General features: G+C 38.4%; 1 protein-coding gene across 2 annotated transcripts in view; it reads left to right on the top strand.

Annotated features, from left to right (window-relative positions):
• Window positions 1–11733, top strand: part of pard3ba (par-3 family cell polarity regulator beta a) — a 174004-nt gene extending 162271 nt beyond the window's left edge. For both annotated transcript variants that reach the window (XM_084403120.1, XM_084403119.1), the window contains 2 exons: window positions 610–680; window positions 11250–11733. In XM_084403120.1, coding sequence (XP_084259246.1) covers window positions 610–680; window positions 11250–11607 — 429 coding nt within the window. In that variant the 3' untranslated portion in view covers window positions 11608–11733. The remainder of the gene's footprint in view (window positions 1–609; window positions 681–11249) is intronic.
• The last annotated feature ends 6570 nt before the right edge of the window (window positions 11734–18303 follow it).

Genomic DNA, 18303 nt, shown 5'->3' with positions numbered 1-18303 from the left:
TACTGTTTTTAGTTGGCTATTTTGCCTTAAATCACCTTAAAGTGTCTTTAATTGCTCCTTGCTGCAGTTGGTCTGACACTCCCGGCCATGTTGGCATGTCTTATCGTCTTCTTGCGCTTGGCTCCGATAATTGCTGCTTGCAGCTATATTTTTTCAATGTAATCATAACAAAACCATAAGAGACGTAATGGGAAAATAATGCATCCAATGTTCTTCTGTTTACAGAGACAAAAAAAAAATTCATTGATAATTAAGTAACATGTTTGTCATTGTCTGTTCGGGTTTTTCTTTTCTCTCTCTGCACTTTGAGGGTTGTGCTAACTTATCAGGTTAACAGCTCATGCTGATGGTAATTATAGCATTACACAGGGTAGTTATATAATTCATGAATCCTGCATATTTAAAAAAACATGTTTTTTTATTTTTATAATGCACTTAATTTTCAGTTATCCATGCTTTTTTTTTGTGATTACACATCTTTATATTTCCGTTGGGTAATGCTTGTGTACAGAAATTACGCTCTTCACCTTTAAAACCCCATCTAAATGTCATATTAGCTGATTGTGATTGTGATCTGATTGTCTTATTTGATTTTCCTGTGCTTCGCAGATCAGAGGGCCTGATCCACGAATGGCTCCGAGATACAACGACGTGGATCGACCGTATGCCTCCGTGCCCAGGTAAGCCTGTGTTTGCGTGTGCATTTTCACTTATACCCAGGTTTGTGTGTTCTTGTACCATATGCTGGACATATGTGGCACCGTTGGATCCGTAGAGTCAACAAAACAAGACGGAGGAAGGTGGAGGGACTTCCCTTCCTACACACACACACACACACACACACACACACACACACACACTCAGTCTAATCCTCTTTCAGCTCCCTAATTAAATCTTGAGTGTTTGCCTTCCGAGAGCTTTCCTCATCCCGGAATATTCACCTGATCTGCTCCCAAAGGACCGGGATCCAGACAGGAAGCTGGGAATGCTATCCTGGCTCACATCCCGGGATCTTAAGTGCTTCAATCATTTTTCTCCTGAAACATACGCAGATATGACGTGGCGTCTGATTATGAGTAGGTCATAGTGTAAGCAAAATGGTTTTGTGTGATTCTAAAGGCCAGTAAAAGTCATATTAAGATCAAACTTAACTCTGATTATAATCTAGATCTTTTTAAAGCGATCTGACATGACTGATGTGGCAAAATTCGTGGAAATGTTCACTAAAAACATGGAGAATTCTTGGTTTCTTGTAGTTTACAAACAATAAAACAGCATTTTATCAATTTTCACTTTGTTTTTAACCCATAAACGAAGATTCTGTCATCTTCCAGTATTTTGAAAAAAGTATTTTGTTCATACAGGAAAAACGTTTTTTGTTCATACAGCAAAAAAGTCAGTGGGGTCTAAGGTTGTTTGGACCCCAACATTCTTCAAAATATGTTACACAGAAGAAAGAAAGTCAAAGGTTGTGTCTCAATCAGCTCCCTAGTTCAGTAGTCAGGGCACTGGTTAGGAAGTCGGACAGTTGTAAGGCCTGTTTCAGTCGCTAAATCTTTGCAGTGTGCGGAATCCTTCGCTCCCTAAAAAGTCCCACAATGCACCGTGAAACCAGGGAGTATCGCTGCTCACTCTGTTCTCTTAATGGAAATTCTGAAAACCAAAACATAAATCATACAACATATAATGATTTTGAAAAATCAAACTGTTATTTAATTATATTCCAGCATAAACACACATCGCTAGACAGGTAGTGAACATAATCTAGGTAACATTTATAGTTAGTTTACAGCTATAAATGTACTGATGTTGTACAATGAGGACGGTGTAATGTCGCCGTAAATAGTTATCAGTGCCCCAATGTGTAGTGAGTCTCAGAGCCCTTAATGTTTACCAGTGCCCGAATTTGGGAACACGATATACTGATTCACGACCTAGAGAGCTGATTGAGACGCAACCACACAGTTTTTTAACAACATGAGGGTGAGTAAATGATAACAGAACTATCCTTTTAAGGCCCAAAAAAATTACTTAAGTACACAATCCTTCTATCTTCGTAAATTTCTTTCCAAAATGTGTCTGAAATCAAATCCGAATGCAAAAAGAAATATGTCGCATATTCTTGATGATGCTGCTAATCCACAGAAACAGGCATTAGCATCAACTGTTTTCTTCATTTAGTTTTCTCACGCAAGTTAGTTAAAACTGCATTTTGAGATCTTCTGCACATAAACCTGTTTTTATAAAAACAAGAAGTACCATGAATTACCATGTTTTTTGTTTTAGTTTTTTTGGACATGTACCACATTTATTTAGTTAAATAATGCAATGCTTTGAAGTATCTTAGTATGGATGCTAGTAAAAACTTTGGCAAATAAATATGACAATCGTTGAGTAAATTGGTATATGTTAGCACTATACTATGGTACTACCATAATCTGTAGTTAAACCGTGCAATTTACGTAAATTTGAACCCTTTAGTCATTTTGAAATCCACCCAAAGCCACATCAGAGCATATTTTCTAGAACTTAGACCTGTAAAACACCTACAAATGAGACATCAGAGCAAGTTGGACAAAGTTTTCCTTACTTATAGAATCATTTGTTTTGATTTTTCTTAGGCTCCACATCTTGTTTTGATATTTTCCCCCAAAATAAACTCCCACCTCAGCCCTCCTGCGGCTCCCAGCTCTCCCCGAAGCCCCGCTGTATTCATAAGAGCGGACTATTTAAATGAAATGAAATACATTTTTCAGGGCTGAACTTTGTGCTGTGGTTCCCTCGGGGTGCTCATTCAGGCCCATTTCCTTTCAAATGACTGCGCTCCGTTACATTAGCATATATTTCCCAGTGCGCGCTCTCTCTCTCTCTCTCTCGCTCTCCCAGTGTGTGTATATGTGTGACTCAGTAGAAGCAAAAGTGCTTGTTTCTGTCTTTTCCAAAAGTTCCTTAAGGCTGAAACCGATCACTTCAAACAGTATGTCACATCACTCTTGTCACAGAGAGCAATTTTATACTGTGTTCCTCTGTAGGAGCCATAATGCAGCAGTCACACACAATCACTCAGTTTGCTGCAGGCCTGAGGCTGGGTGATGTGGTGTAGTGGTTAAAGCTCAGAGCTGGTAAGCAGAAGGTTGCTGGTTTGAATCCCAAATGAAACTAACCGTGAGCCGTCACTATTGCTCATGGCGCTGGTCAGCAGTAAGCCGGCAACATTGTGAAATTTCCACTCCGTTTTATGTTTTGTAGGGGTGGAACGGTACACAGAAGTCACGGTTCGGTTCATACCTCGGTTCAGACATCACGGTTCGGTACGAGTTCGGTACAATGGAGGGAAAAGCAAAACAAAAATGCAGAAGGCTTGTGCATGTCTCAGGCTGTACCAGCAAATGAAAATAAATTACTTAAGCCTTAATAGGCTTAATAAAGTAAATAGAACCAGTTTATTTGTAGTGCACTGACAATAGTTTTATATAATTAGTTTATTAATTAAATTAATAAAAAGACAAAAAGACCTTGAGATATGTTTGGTAATTGTACCTGAATGAATTGAAAATTAATTGGCTAAATTTCAGATTAATATATTTGTTTTCCTTAAAATTTTAATTAACAGTAACTTAAACACTTTGCAGTTTGAATGATGTCCTGTATAAACAAAATGACGGAGTATGTTTTTGTGTTTCCACTGTTCGATCGCGCCCGCGCCTCACACACACGTACACAAATATAAGTAAACACTTTGCGACTTTTCGATTGCCCCCCCCTCTCTCTCTCTCTCTCTCACACACACACATCACATCTTTTTCACATCTATTCTCACACAAGAATACACAACATATTCCAGCATTGCAGTAGTTCAGCATTACTGTACATTAATTAATTTGCACGCAAGTTTTATTTATTTTTATACATTCTCCGTGTAAATTTATGCACCGAACCGTGACGCCCGTACCGTTTCGGTTCAATACGAATACATGTACCGTTCCACCCCTAATGTTTTGTTATGTTACATTTTTGTTTAAAATGTTTCCTTTTAAATGTATTTTATGTAATACTCTTACGTAATAACTAGTAATCATAGTTTGTTTCAAAAAGTGTACAGGTATTATTCTCTCTATAATGTAATTTAACATAACTCTATATGATTCATTACATGTGAATCATAAGTAAACCTCTTTTACCTCTTTTACCAAAAAGTCCTGGTCCGCTTAGCGTTGACATTGGCATTTTAACACCAAACCTAAATATACTGAACCTTAAGGCATAGGGATATGTTCACAACCTGATTGGTCGGCTTTTATTGCGTATATCTGGTGACGGAACTTACCGAACACCTGAAACGATGCAGTGTTCTGGGCTAAATGCTCTTGTTGTATGTGCGAAGCTACATATGATGGTATTTTGACCAGATGAGAACTCGTGAAGAGCTTATAAAATGTGTAAAGGAGTCAAAACAGCGGCAGGAATCCTTCCGTCACACACACAAACAAAGATCTGCAGCGAGGAGATGCGGTTCTGATGCCTGAACTGAACTGTGATGGGAAAAATCACGACTATGACGAGAAAAAAAGCATTCTGTTCTTTTCAGAGTCACATCTTGTGACATCATGTCCTGTTTTTGGTTTGTTTACATGTCTTTGGTCCGTGTTGCGTTCATATTTCATTTGATCCGCACCAGAGTTCGTTTGGAAGTGGATCGAGACCCATCTTTTCAGCGTCTCGGTCCACTTGTTTGGTGGCACCAGGGTTCGGATGCCACCGTTCACACTTATTAAAATGAGCCGCACTAACAGAGCAATCGCACTAGAGTTCATTTTAATCGAAACAAACATGCCAAGTGTGAACACGCCCTAAGTTGTGCTGTGTTGTTTACTCTGTATAGCATTTCATTTAATATAAAAGAATATATTTTCCTGAACTATATAAACGCATCCATGTTTTGCTACCAACAGGTTAGTCTGCTCTAGCATAACCCTCGTCACCGTGTGAGAAACTGGTAATAAACTTAAGGAATGCTTTGTGTCTTAGGTCATTTCATTTGCATACAAAAGAATCATTTCCGTTAGCGTTTAACCTCAGCGGGAGGTGGATTAGGGTGAAGAGCTCTATCTATCCCAGCAGACTCGCCGGCTAATCGGTCTGAGTCTTAAGCCTGCATTTGATTGGATAAAGATCAGCCAGAGGCAGGAGGTTACACAACGCCACGGTTGTCTGCAAACAGAGGTTGAGAACGGACTCCACCGAGTACAGTTTGGATCTTTCCGTCTCAGCATGTGTTTCAAATTAGCTCATTTGAAACAATAGTTTCCCTGAAACCAAATCATTAAAATTAAAGGAAAGGCTCCATGTAGCTGGAACAGACAACAGAGCCGTCAAGAAAGCCACCAGTTGTGCGACCGCCAATAAAAGCAGCACTCCTGAAAACATTCAGCTCTGCTGGAGAGCATGCAGTGAAACTGTGATTAAGAAGTATTGGTTTATTTAAGATGGCGAGGTTCTGCCTCTGTGAAAAGGATGTTTTGATTCAGATTATCAGGAAGGAGTGTGCTTTTCTTTGTTCATTCATCTTGGCAACAGAAACCACTGTTACTGCTTTTCATTCTCTCATGACATCTCACTCCGCTTTATATTGCGTTTTTGGCTGCGGCTGCCGCTTTGCTTCCAAGTAAATAAAGCGCGGTGACTGCGTTCTGCTTTAACATTGTTTGCCTTGAAACACAGGAGCCGTAATGAAATCAGTGTTTGGAAATGAAACTCTTATTTTGTTTTCTGCCTCTGTTTTCCCTACGGCCTTAATGTCTGGAACTAGTGCCATAGATGAAATATATCTAACCAATTCTACAAACATAATTGGCTATAGATTTATATAGTCTGGCAGACCGGTAGATAGACACAGTATCTGTCTGTCTGTCTGTGTCTGTTTATATGTCTGTCTATTCAGTCAGACAAATTATCTATCCGTCTATATATCTGTCTATTCAGTAAGATGGATTGTCTGTCAGTCTATTTTGTCAGATTGTCTGTGTCTATCTATCTATCTGTTCATTCAGATATTTATCTATCTATCTATCATCTGTCTGTATGTATTTAATTTGTTCTATCTGTCTGTCTGTCTGTCTGTCTGTTCAGTAAGATGGATTGTCTCTCAGTCTATTTTGTCAGATTGTCTATCTATCTATCTGTTCATTCAGATATTTTTATTTATCTATCTATCATCTGTCTGTATGTATTTCTATCTATCTATCTATCTATCTATCTATCTATCTATCTATCTATCTATCTATCTATCATCTGTCTGTATGTATTTCTATCTGTCTATCTATCTATCTATCTATCTATCTATCTATCTACTTATCTATCTATCTATCTATCTATCTATCTATCTATCTATCTATCTATCTATCTATCTATCTATCTATCTATCTATCTATCTGTCTGTCTGTCTGTCTGTCTGTCTGTCTGTCTGTCTGTCTGTCTGTCTGTCTGTCAGTCCATCCGTCCGTCCGTCTACGTACAAACTGTAATTTCCTGGTCTTGTTTTTGTTGTGGTTTATTGTTTAGTCAGTCCATTAATCCTTTCTCACTCATTGACTGGTCATAATTTCATCCTGTTACTTCTAATTCAACACACCCTCCTTTGTTCGCCCTCACCCACCAGCTGTTTGGCATTGTGTGTGCACGTCTGTCTCTGGGGGAAGACACAGGAGTCGAGGTCAAATTAGGAGCCAAGAGAAGAATTTCCTTCCGAACGTCTTGGGCAGGTGCAGGGAGCTCATGCTAACGGATTCCTCCCTCGTCGTAAGACGGAAAATATGTTCGCGGGCGGCTCGCTCACTCGCACGCAGGTTTCTTCGAGCGTTGAGTGTTGATTAGTGCTAGTGTGAGAGAGATGGATTGCAGGACTTGTCATTACTTTTGCTCGTGTATGTTAAATCACACCACCTACCGCAGGCTGTAGTGACTTTCACACACAAACGCAAGCTCGAAGACATGTTCACCTCCCAAACAGGCCTGTGTTCTCCATCGCATTATTAATGTGAATTCAAAGTTGGTCAAATAAACACATGTGGTGCTATAACACACACACAAACATGACCTTTACCATAACAGCACGTCCATCTCTTACCCATACATGCACGTGCTGGTCCATCGATCTCAAACACATGTGCTTATTCATACACTCCCTCTCACACACATAATTACGAACACTTGCACACATCTGGCCATCACACACACACACACACACACACACCCGTTGCTCGCTCAGCTGTGACCCTAAGCCTCTGGGCTTACTTTAGGTCACTGGATCACAGGGTCAGTTGTAGGGTATGGCTGTAGTGTAGTTGGTGTCCGTCCCAGCGGAGAAGCATCAGTGTGTGAGTCTGCTTTAATCCTCAGCTGCCAGCATACAGTCTATAACCCACGGCATTTCTCATTATGGCTAATCTAGCACGCTAACTTCGGCTCGAAGCCCACTGTAGTTATCTCACGGTATAGTGGGCATGAGCTATGTGTAATGTATTCCAGTCTAAATGGGGTATACACATATTCCAGTGTATATGAGGTATATATCATTTATTGTACACTAATTGGGGTATATAATTCAGTCTACATCAAATATTCTAGTGTACAGGCTATATATTAGGTTGACTAAATGGGCTTTGTACCATATATTTGTTTGAGGTGTATGCCTGTGAAATATTCTAGTGTAAATTGGGTATATATTATGTATTATTGCCTTATGTTTCAAATGTTTGTGAAAATGAGGCATGGTAAATATTCTGAGGTATATATCATGCAATGCACATTAAATAGGTCATATTTTTTATATTCTAGTGTAAATGGGGTATACATCATGTATTATTGCCTTAATGATATATGCAGTTACATTGCAGATGTTTTAGTGGGTTATATATGTCATAACTAAATGGACTTTAATTTATTATAGTGTACATGGGGTGCAGTATGTGTCAAATGATAGTGTATATGAGGTATATATAATATTTAGCATATGTTCTAGTTTAAATGATTTATCGTAGGAAGTATATATCATTCTACAGTATTTAAGATAAATATAACGTAAATATGATTTTCATGTAATCATTAATGCTAATGTTTTTAAAATATTATATTGTAGTATATTGTATGTGAGGTTTGTATCATTTGTTTAAATGTGTATAAGTTTCATATTCTAGTTTAAGTTGGGTATTTATATTCAATAAATTAATCCTTTAAGTTAAAAGTGATATGTATGAGGCAGTTGGTAGAAATAGGCTAATTATGTCTATGCAAAAAAAATATATATATATAATATATATATATTTCATGCAAACAGCTCTATATATAAAGTGAATTGTAAAGATTTAAGGATGCATTCCCTGAGGTCTCACAAATGTCATTCCTGTTAAATCCACCTACAATTATTACCTATTAGTTTGCTGTAAACATAAAATTACTCTTCATAGAAGCATTTGTGTTATGAGTGCTGGCGACATAGTCGCTCCGAAAGAACAAAATGAAACTGCATTTGGTAGTCTGGAGTCTTGAGTCTGGCTATGTTTGGCCTTTATCTGTCTCCAGCGTTTAAACGAACACACACACACACACTGCGTTTAGGGTTAAGACTGCAGTATTTCTGTTTCAGTTGTTCTTGGGTGGTCAGAGCTGACAGACACACTACACACTGCCGACGGATCATAACCACACACACACACACCACAGTACAGTGCAGAGTCTACACACACACCCTCACACTTGTGTTTGTAACTAACTTTGGCAGGTGAAATAGTGACCGGACTACAGTCACGCTTTCGAGTGAACTATATTAAACATCAACCGCTGCATGCATGAAACCTTCACACACGTGTTCTGCAGCGCAGGCTGTGACATAAAGGTTGCCGGCTCCCCGGTGTTCGGTTTTTTTTAGAGGCCACGTGGAGCTTGATGGATCGTAGATGGATGTAATGTAGGCCGTAACCCTGAAAATATTAAGAATGCAAATGCATAATGTAGTTTTTTTTTCTCTTTCATATAGCATCCATTACCCTTCTATCTCCAGATGCCCTCCATTTATTCACGTAGTTTTGTAAAGACCCCTGCTTCGTGCTTTTTATTTCTTTGGTCCTGCTGTAGCTGCCGCTTTTATCCTTTTTGGCTTAATTTCCCAGACTGCATACAACAAACCCCTTTTGTTTTTCATTTATTATTCACAAGACACATTTACTCTAAAAATGATAAATAGTACAACCTTTTTTTTGCAAATCAGCTCTCTTTGAGTGAATGTAAATGTTTAATTTGCAGGAAGTTCACACATTAAGTGTTCCAGTTGTGGAGTTAACCTTCCTTGATTTTGTACCAGAACAAAGCTGTCAGCGTTCCCCGATGAAGCGCGAACCCAACCTGTAAAAAAGACAGAATAATATATCTTTGGCCGAACAGTAAGATCCTGTTGCGTTCACTAGCGTGGAATAATGGTGTGTTGGTTTCCTTGCAAGGCTTCTTAACTAGCTTAACCTGCAAAACTTTGATAAACCAGCTTCAGAAGAACCATGGTTGTGTTGGTTCGCCAGTTAGACCATGAAAATTGCCGTTATTTACTCGCCCTCAAGTTTCAAGTTTCAAGTTTGTATTTTTTTATATAGCACATTTAAAAACAGCAAACAGGGCTGACCAAAGTGCTGAACAATACACAAGATACAAAACAAGGACATAACCACACATTCATGACAAAAGCTCACAATGAATTAAAAGCTAAAGAGAAAAAGTAGGTTTTAAGAGAGGATTTAAAAACAGTTAGAGATTGAGCCGCTCTGATGTAAAATGGAAGGCTGTTCCACAGGCTCTGTCTCCTCTATTCTTTAACCGTGATCTGGGGACAGACAAAAGTTTCTGATCACCAGACCTCAGGTTTCGTGTGGACAGAGAAGCTCGGACAAATAGCTCGGTGCCAGATTATTTACGGATTTAAAAACAAAGAGAAGAATTTTAAATTCAATTCTAAAACCTAAAATAGGTGAAACATGATCAAATTTGCATTTTCTTTTGAGGAACTTTGCAGCAGCATTCTGTACTAATTGGAGACGAGCAATAGAGTGTTTGGGTATGCCATAGTAGAGGGAGTTGCAATAATCCAACCGCGATGTAATGAGCGCATGGACAGCAATCTCTAAGGTTTTCTCAGAAAGAGAGGATCTGATCTTAGAGAGAAGACGTAGCTGGAAAAAACAAGAACTAATCACCGCTTTAATTTGTTTTTCAAATTTGAAGTTCTGATCCCAGAAAACACCTAAGTTTTTAATGCAAGATGAAGTTGGAGAGTTGCCCTCCTGTTTTTACAAACTCGTAAGCTTTTTTATTTATGCCATGGAACAAATACTGAGAATTTTAAAACCCCAACCACATTCGTCAAGTTCCAGAAAAGGCAAAACAACATAATTAAAACGCCATAAGAAGTCATATTTGACTATAAATCACGTTATGACTATATTTCAAGTCTTCTGAAGTCATATGATAGATTTGTGATGAACAAATGAAAATTTAAGTCATTATTATCTGGAAATCTTTTCCACAGCAAAAAATGGGGTGAGAATGTGATTGAATAAAGACTTGATTTTGACTTGAGTCAAATAATTAAAGGTATAGCGGAGGATTTTCTCTTTTCCGGGTGGATCATCAAGACTATTGGTCCTCCTAAGTGTCAATCATTCTGGTGATATGTTTACGTAAGGCCGTCGTACGTGCTCGTGCACACGATTCACACGATGGCGTGCGCTCAAAACATAGGCTGGGCTTCCCACTGATGCCTCAGTCGCGGAGTTTCTACTCGACAGGTAAAGTTTGGCATGCTATTGGAGAAATCCATTTAAAATCACTGCTAGTAAAAGTTAATGTAAGCTATGATTAGCTCGTGCATGCTCTCTCGTGCACACGTTTAATAGGCGTTCCCTCTCGGGAGCAGGTAGAGTGTTGCGCATGTGCATTTTTTCAAAAAGTGGAGAGGGCGGTTCTTTTCTAAAATTCGGGAAAATCCTCCGCTATACCTTTAAGTTAGCGCAAAGACTTCAAATGTCCTGAAATAACATTTAGGGAATTTGTCAGAATGGATTGTTTTGTATTACATAGAAAAAAATAACAACAAAGATGAAACAACATTATGGTGGGTAAATAACGATAGTGAAAAATGACCAACTATTCCTCTAAAAATCGTATCCTTACTAGTTCCTTCATTAACTATGGATTCGGTTTTCCAGGAGGATGCCCGTGGAGGACTATTCGAACCAGAACTGGTCCAGCCAGAGAGACCCCGTCCATAACCCGAACCCCATCTACGAGACCCATCGAGACAACTATCCTTCACGCTCTCCCCGGTTGCCCGTACCCAGACCCATGGAGGCCACGGGCGGTGACTACCCTTCCTCTCCAGCGCAACAGAGGGGTCCCATGAGGCACGATATCCCGCCCTCGTCCAACCCAGGTGCCAGAGGACCACCGCGATATGAAACGCTAAACCAGGGGAACTATCGGACGGCCAGTCCTGATCGCTACGGGCCATATGGAGACGAACAATACCAAGATCCCCGGCAGAAAAACCCAATCGGAGCTGTCTAGAGGAGGACGAAGCCGGTTTGTGTTGAAAAGGCAAGTGGTTGTGTAAAGTAGGTCATTTTGTCCATTTAAGGGGACACTGAAGGAACAATCTAATTCATTTTCTTAGACGTATTCATAGCCATCGATTACTGATTGATTAAGTAAACTTTGTGATTTTTTTGTTTGTTTGTTTCTTCTTGGATGTCAGCCATTTTTCCTCTTAATTAGCAGGATGGGATGTGTGTATTGCTCAGTTCTGGACATCGAAAGAGTCAGTTAAGTTTGAATTGTACAGCTTTACAAAGCATTTAGGGTTGTATACTGTATATGTACGTTTTGCATGTATTTAATTCATGACACCACACAGATGTGTATATGATGGTCCGCTGTGGTTAGTATGGCCACCCTAGTTGTACCTTTCGTCATTGATAATTATGCTAAAATGTCAGATTGCTTTATGATTTTTCCAGATGTTTATATATCGGGTGCCTTATGCTAACTCGGGTGAGAAGAAATTTACCATCAGTTTACGTATTTTGTGGTTGAAGAATGTTTTTCTTTTAGATTTTTATTGCATTTTATTGCCTTTGCAGTAACCTTGTCATCCTACAACACTCCATTAACTTTTTGTGGGTTTTATTCTATGAATCAATCCTAAAGTGGTTTTTTTTTTTTTTTTTTTCGTGCAATGTTTTAAGGGTAATATTCTCTTTCTATCACCTTCCTCCTTGATTCATTTTTGTTACATTTTTCTGGGATCCAAAAACAAGGAAACGGGCGAGGTTCCACAAATGTCTGATCTGATCTCAAAGTCCCGAACAACTGTTTTGACTTTTATCTTAGGTTTGAGATTTTAACATTCCTGGCATTTGTTTTTATCGTAGTGTGAAACGCTGCCCCCTAGGCGCAGTACAACTTGTTGCGCAGTGTCCTTGGTTTGTTTATTGTCGTTAGAAAACACGTTACCAGTAAAAACAGGATCCTGTAAGAACCAACTTTGAAAACAAACTAAATGACTTTTTGCACCTACTTTATATTCAGTTTTTGCACATTTAACGCCTGAGTGAAGTGGTTTGCAGTAAAATGGCCAGATTGAAACTGCAGAATACAGTACATGAAGTTTTTTTTAATTATTATTATTATTTTTATCTTTTACACATGCTACTCATAAATCAACTTAATACTATGTCTATTCAATCGATGTTCCATCTTGTGTCTGTCTCGTCACTGAAAAGTTGATTTTGGATAATATTTTTATATCACATTTTTCATTCAATGTTTATGGAAAATCTATCTTTGTGTTTATTTTACTTGGATTTTATTTTAATGTTTTAATTTAATCCTTTTATATGTGTTTTTTCTTTATTAACAGCATTTAAAGGATTTTTTTTCCTTCAATTTATTATGAAAGTTAACAGAAGAGATGAAATATTGTGCAATTTTTCTTATTTAGCCTTTATTTGTAAAATTAAATGTGTTTTTTTTTTTTTTTTTTTTTTTTGGGGCTCTTATATTTTTATAAAAATCAAGATGCTGGTCTGCATAACTTGTGGAATCAAATAACATGGATGACAACGCAATGTTTTGTTGTTTTGATACCTTATTCTTACTGTGTAGTTTTTATTTTTTAAAGCTGTGCAAATGTTGTATTAAATGGAAATAAACGTGTGTCTTGCTACTAAACACGGCATTACCAAAAATGAATCTAGATGTTATAAGCCTCAATTTTGCGGCAAATAAAACGGTTATGACATCAGTTAAGAATGGTTACGACATTTTGGTACCTTATTTGTTTATTTTAAATCAAATATTGTATGTTTTTTTTTTTTTTTGTGTAAATAAAATGGTTTTGGTTTATGACAGATTGATGATGACCTCAGTTATGATGACATCCCTCAGTGAAGCTGTTTCGTGCTCATTGTTCTTTTGTACAGTCGTATAGCTTCAAATTCATAATGATGACTGAGTGAACATACTTATCTAACATTACTGATAATTACTCCAGCTGATTAGTACTAATTCATCCTCCACCAATTAAGCTACGGAGGGCTGCGCTGAAGTTATTAGGGTCTAATGGACCTATTTGGAAATCTTGCTGATTAGGAAATTGGCATTAAAGTGTTTGCATATATCTTGGCAAGAATTCCTGTTTAATTAACCCGTGGATGAGGAGAGAGAGATGTTAGGTGGGATTAATGCATTGTGAGAGCAACAAAAGGTTGATCAAATCTGGAAAGAGATGAAAGAACTGTATCTATTGTGTGATGGTGTCAGTTTAATCTTCATTATTTAGGGAGAGGACCACCACGAGTGGTTATGTTCAGCACTCTCTTGCTCCAACATTATTTCTTGCTCTTATAAAATGTAACATATTGATATACTACGTAGACTTATACCAAATTAGAAACTAGCATTTGTTTACAATACAATAATCTACAGAAGCTACAGCAGTGGGGATTTCTTTAAGACTGCAAGGGAAGCTCGGCTTCCCCTGTAATGTCAAAAAATGAATGGTCAAATATGTACAATTGTGTTAACATTTTATTGACTAAAAATGCGTTCATCTCAAAGACGAGTTCGTTCAGAATTAATTACTGGTCGGCAGGTCGGCTGACTCGATTTCCGTCATACATTCCCGTAGCGTCACAGTGCATTTCCCTGTTGAAGCCCAGCGTCCATTGACTTCAGTGGGGCTGCTTTGAACCTGTCTATGCTTTGAACAGTTTTTTTCAGTGCTTCGAAACTAGGATTGGATAAACGCTGCGATTATGTCCCGTCCGCGGGCGCTCAGCGTCTCTGGAGTGAATGGAGGAGTGGGCTGGCCTGGACTCCAGGCTTCTGCGTGATGATTGGAGGGTCTGTCGAAAGGCTGCATCTCCTTTTGATTGACAGCGATTTCATACAATAAAAAGTCGCTGATGCTAAAGCTACTCGAGCTCAGTCCCAGCGCGGATTTTTCAAAACTATATTTCAGTTAGCATCAGATTTCTGAGTTAAGAGCAGGGCGGATGTCTTGGAGTGTGTTGGCTGTAAAACAGGTGTGCTCTTAGCAATTACATGACGCACTCGTCCGAATAGGGCTATAGACAACCTAAGATGTTGGGGAAGGTCTTGATTTTAAAGTTTCGTTACAAGCTGTTCACACTTTGGCAATAAAAAAGCGATTAATGCGTGAAAATCTGTAATTAATAATTAAAAAAGTCTTTGGGATGTGCTAGAGTAGACTTTACAGGGTGCTTGACTCTTGTAATAAAGATCTTGTGTTGTCAATGCAAGAGTCCAGCACTCTGTGAAGTCTCCTCCAGCACAACCCAAAACCTTTCAATGAATTTAAGGTCTGGTGCCAATTCATGTGTGAAAATGATTATTCAAACTCCCTCCCAACCATTCTGTCACACTTTGAGCCTGGTGAATCTTGACATTGTCATCCTGGAATATGGCTATGGTGTGTCTTCCTACAGGGTTGTTTAAGAAATAAAAAGCTACACACTCCATCAGTTAGGGTTAGAAGAACTGTTGCCAAACATATAACATGCAATCATAGACTCTTAAGCATTTGCCTATTTAAATCCATACAGCGACTTTTTTTTTTTTGGCTGGGCGGTGTATACATATATATATATATATATATATATATATATATATATATATATATATATATATATATATATATATATATATAAAATTAAATAATCCGTTTTAAATGAATAAGTTTTAAAAAAGTATATGCTGACAATTATTTTTGAAGTATTGCACCTCTCACTACACCAAATTTAATATACTACTAAGACTCATGTACCATTCCCAATAGGCCCCCCTGTAATGGCCTCGAAGCTCTCGATGACCTCACTATGAAAATGAAATGCACATTTCATCCCTCTGTGTTCTTGTCCTTCACAGTCATCAACCGTTTATTTCAATTATGTCCTCTCCTTTCATTGGCGAGTCTCATATCCGTGCTGATCTTGCCAGTTGAGTGGATTTTGCTCATTTCATTATGCTGCCATTATAAGAGACTCCAGCGAGACGTTATCAGCGGAGCCTCAGAACAGACCAGCCAGAAAAAATACTGGCCTGCCCTTCACCTGCCTTAAACACTGCATGTAAGTGCCTTCAGTCACGAGTGCGTCATGTAATTGCTAAGAGCACACCTGTTTTACAGCCAACACACTCCAAGACATCCGCCCTGCTCTTAACTCAGAAATCTGATGCTAACTGAATATAGTTTGCTGAACAATTTTGACATTGAGCACATACTGATCAAACTTCAGCACATAACAGGAAGTGTCAATGTTTTGCTAACACACAAACATCTAGTTGTTCTTCCATCTGTTTTTGTTCAGACTCCCATTATTTCTTGGATTTGGCCTGCAGATTCAGTATGTTATCAAATTCTACACACACACACACACACACAGAGTTTACCATGCAAACGACACCAAAACCCACTTTCAAAGAGGCTTATAGACCAGGACGTGCATGGAGACCGAAGATCAAGTTCAGTTATACATGCATTATATATTATACATTACTGTAGCTATTAGCAAGATGTTACAAACCCTACATTACATACAACCAATGACTAAACGGCTAACCAACAACCCACATGACTGAGGTGACATCAGCCAAAGTCATTTTAACCGCGATCTTCATACTATTGATCATTGATTAAGAAAATAGTCCTTCACTTAGAATTGAATAGATTATCAATGATGTATGCGTATTTACATTTTGCAGTATCAGAAGCAAAGGTCAAGTCAAATCGTCCTCCTTTAGAATGACATGAAGCTTAATTTAGATCTATAGTACTTCATGCACACACACACAGCTAATGACCTTCCTCAGCTGACCGGCTGGCATGGGCCGTTGGAGGTGCTGCCAGGTGTTTTGGTTGACAGAACAGTGCGGGCTGCTCGTGTCCCACATTTCAGCCGCAGTATCGGGTTCCTGCATCAGGATAAAAGGAACGCTCCTATTAGCTTAGTGCTAAGAGCTGCGGCCGGCAGCCAAGAGATGTGTATCTAAGACTCACTGCATTGGCACTGATGTTGGGAATGCCATTTTTCCTTGCACACAAAGTACTGTGGTAATACCAAGATATTCGCTGAAGTATCAGTTTAGGCTATATGAATATGGTAATCAATTACTACTTAAGAACCCAAAACTACATGGTTACATATATTATTATTGAAAGTACTTTGGAGCAACATGAAAATACCATGGTAATACAATTGTACCACCACAGCACTTTATATGAGAAATTTCCATAAGCCCAACCACATAAATGGTAAATTGACATCTCTAAATGGTGTGTTTTTACATTTACCATAGTAGTACCATGGTCTTTTTTGAAGTACCGTGTACTTTGACTTCTGTTAATTACAATAAGCCCAATAGAATAAATTTATGTTTGTATTGAAAGATTTTGACCTCAGCATTGTGATTTGTTTGACTCTTGTTGGCACTACCATGTTCTTGTACTGTGCATTGTCAGGGTCGTTGGCTGTAATGAAGCACGATGTGATTATGATGTGAAAGTGATACTCAAAATAAATCTTTAATCCGAGAATCAAAACAAAAACCGGGAAAATAACTCGGAGGAAAGACAACCACGAACACAGTAACATCTGCAAGACCACAAACAGACTGGAACTGAGGGCTTAAATGCACGGGCAAACAGAGGAGCTAACGAGATGTTTAACATGACACACCTGAACAGAATACTAAAATCAATAAGAAACCATAGAAACAAACAGGGCAGAGAACTAATGAGAACTGAACTTTAGCAGACTACAAGATTAACAATGAGACTCAGGGTACGTTTACACGATATGCTTGAAACAGAGAAGTTTTTCCACTGTCAAAACGATCCCCATTCACACGGACCCGCGTAAACAACTAAAAACGCTGTATTCTGCTGCCAGGCCATAATATGGTGATGAAACATTAGACTGAGCACGTAATATGCGTGTGCATAACGTCATCGTCTTCGGAGATTCACGTGTTTCTTGTTTGCATGGAGACCGTTTTCAAAAACTTGCACTTTGAAACGCGTTTTCAAAAGTTTGCGTCTTCAGGCAGCCAAAACGCTGTTGTCGTGTAAACGAACGGGCAAAACGCATAAAAAGTTTTACGTTTTTAGTTGAAAACGGTGTCGCGTAAACAGCCCCTCAGACATGAACAGAACAGAAAAACAGAGCAAAAACAAACTCAAAACGTGACACATGGTACTGTGGTAATACTATGTTTATTTTGTACCGTAATATTCTCTGAAGTATCTTTCAGTATCATTTCACAAGCATGGAATGAATATGGTGATCATTGAGTAACAAGGTATTGCCATGACTTACATGGTACAATAAAAGAAAATTGGAGACTTTGGAGTACCATGAACATATGGTATTGTCATCTGATACCATTACTGTACTATGGTACTACCACAGTGTATTTTACCATGGTACTTTTGGAAGTAACTCCTACTTTGACATTCTTAAATTACCACAAGCCCTATATAAGATAAATGGATGCCTCTGATTAGAGATTTCAACCTCAAAATGGGCATTTGTATGTTGACGCAAACAAAAAGGTACCATGATACTATCATTTTTGTTAATGATGATGATGTTGTTGTTGCTTGCAGTACTGTTTTAAATACCATGCTAGGCTATTTGAGTAATCATTCAGTACCATGATATCTATCAAAGTACCATGGCATCG

Source organism: Rutilus rutilus, assembly GCF_951802725.1.
Source record: "Rutilus rutilus genome assembly, chromosome: 2".
Classification (NCBI taxonomy): Eukaryota; Metazoa; Chordata; class Actinopteri; order Cypriniformes; family Leuciscidae; genus Rutilus; species Rutilus rutilus.
This window is presented reverse-complemented; position numbering and strand designations above follow the sequence as displayed.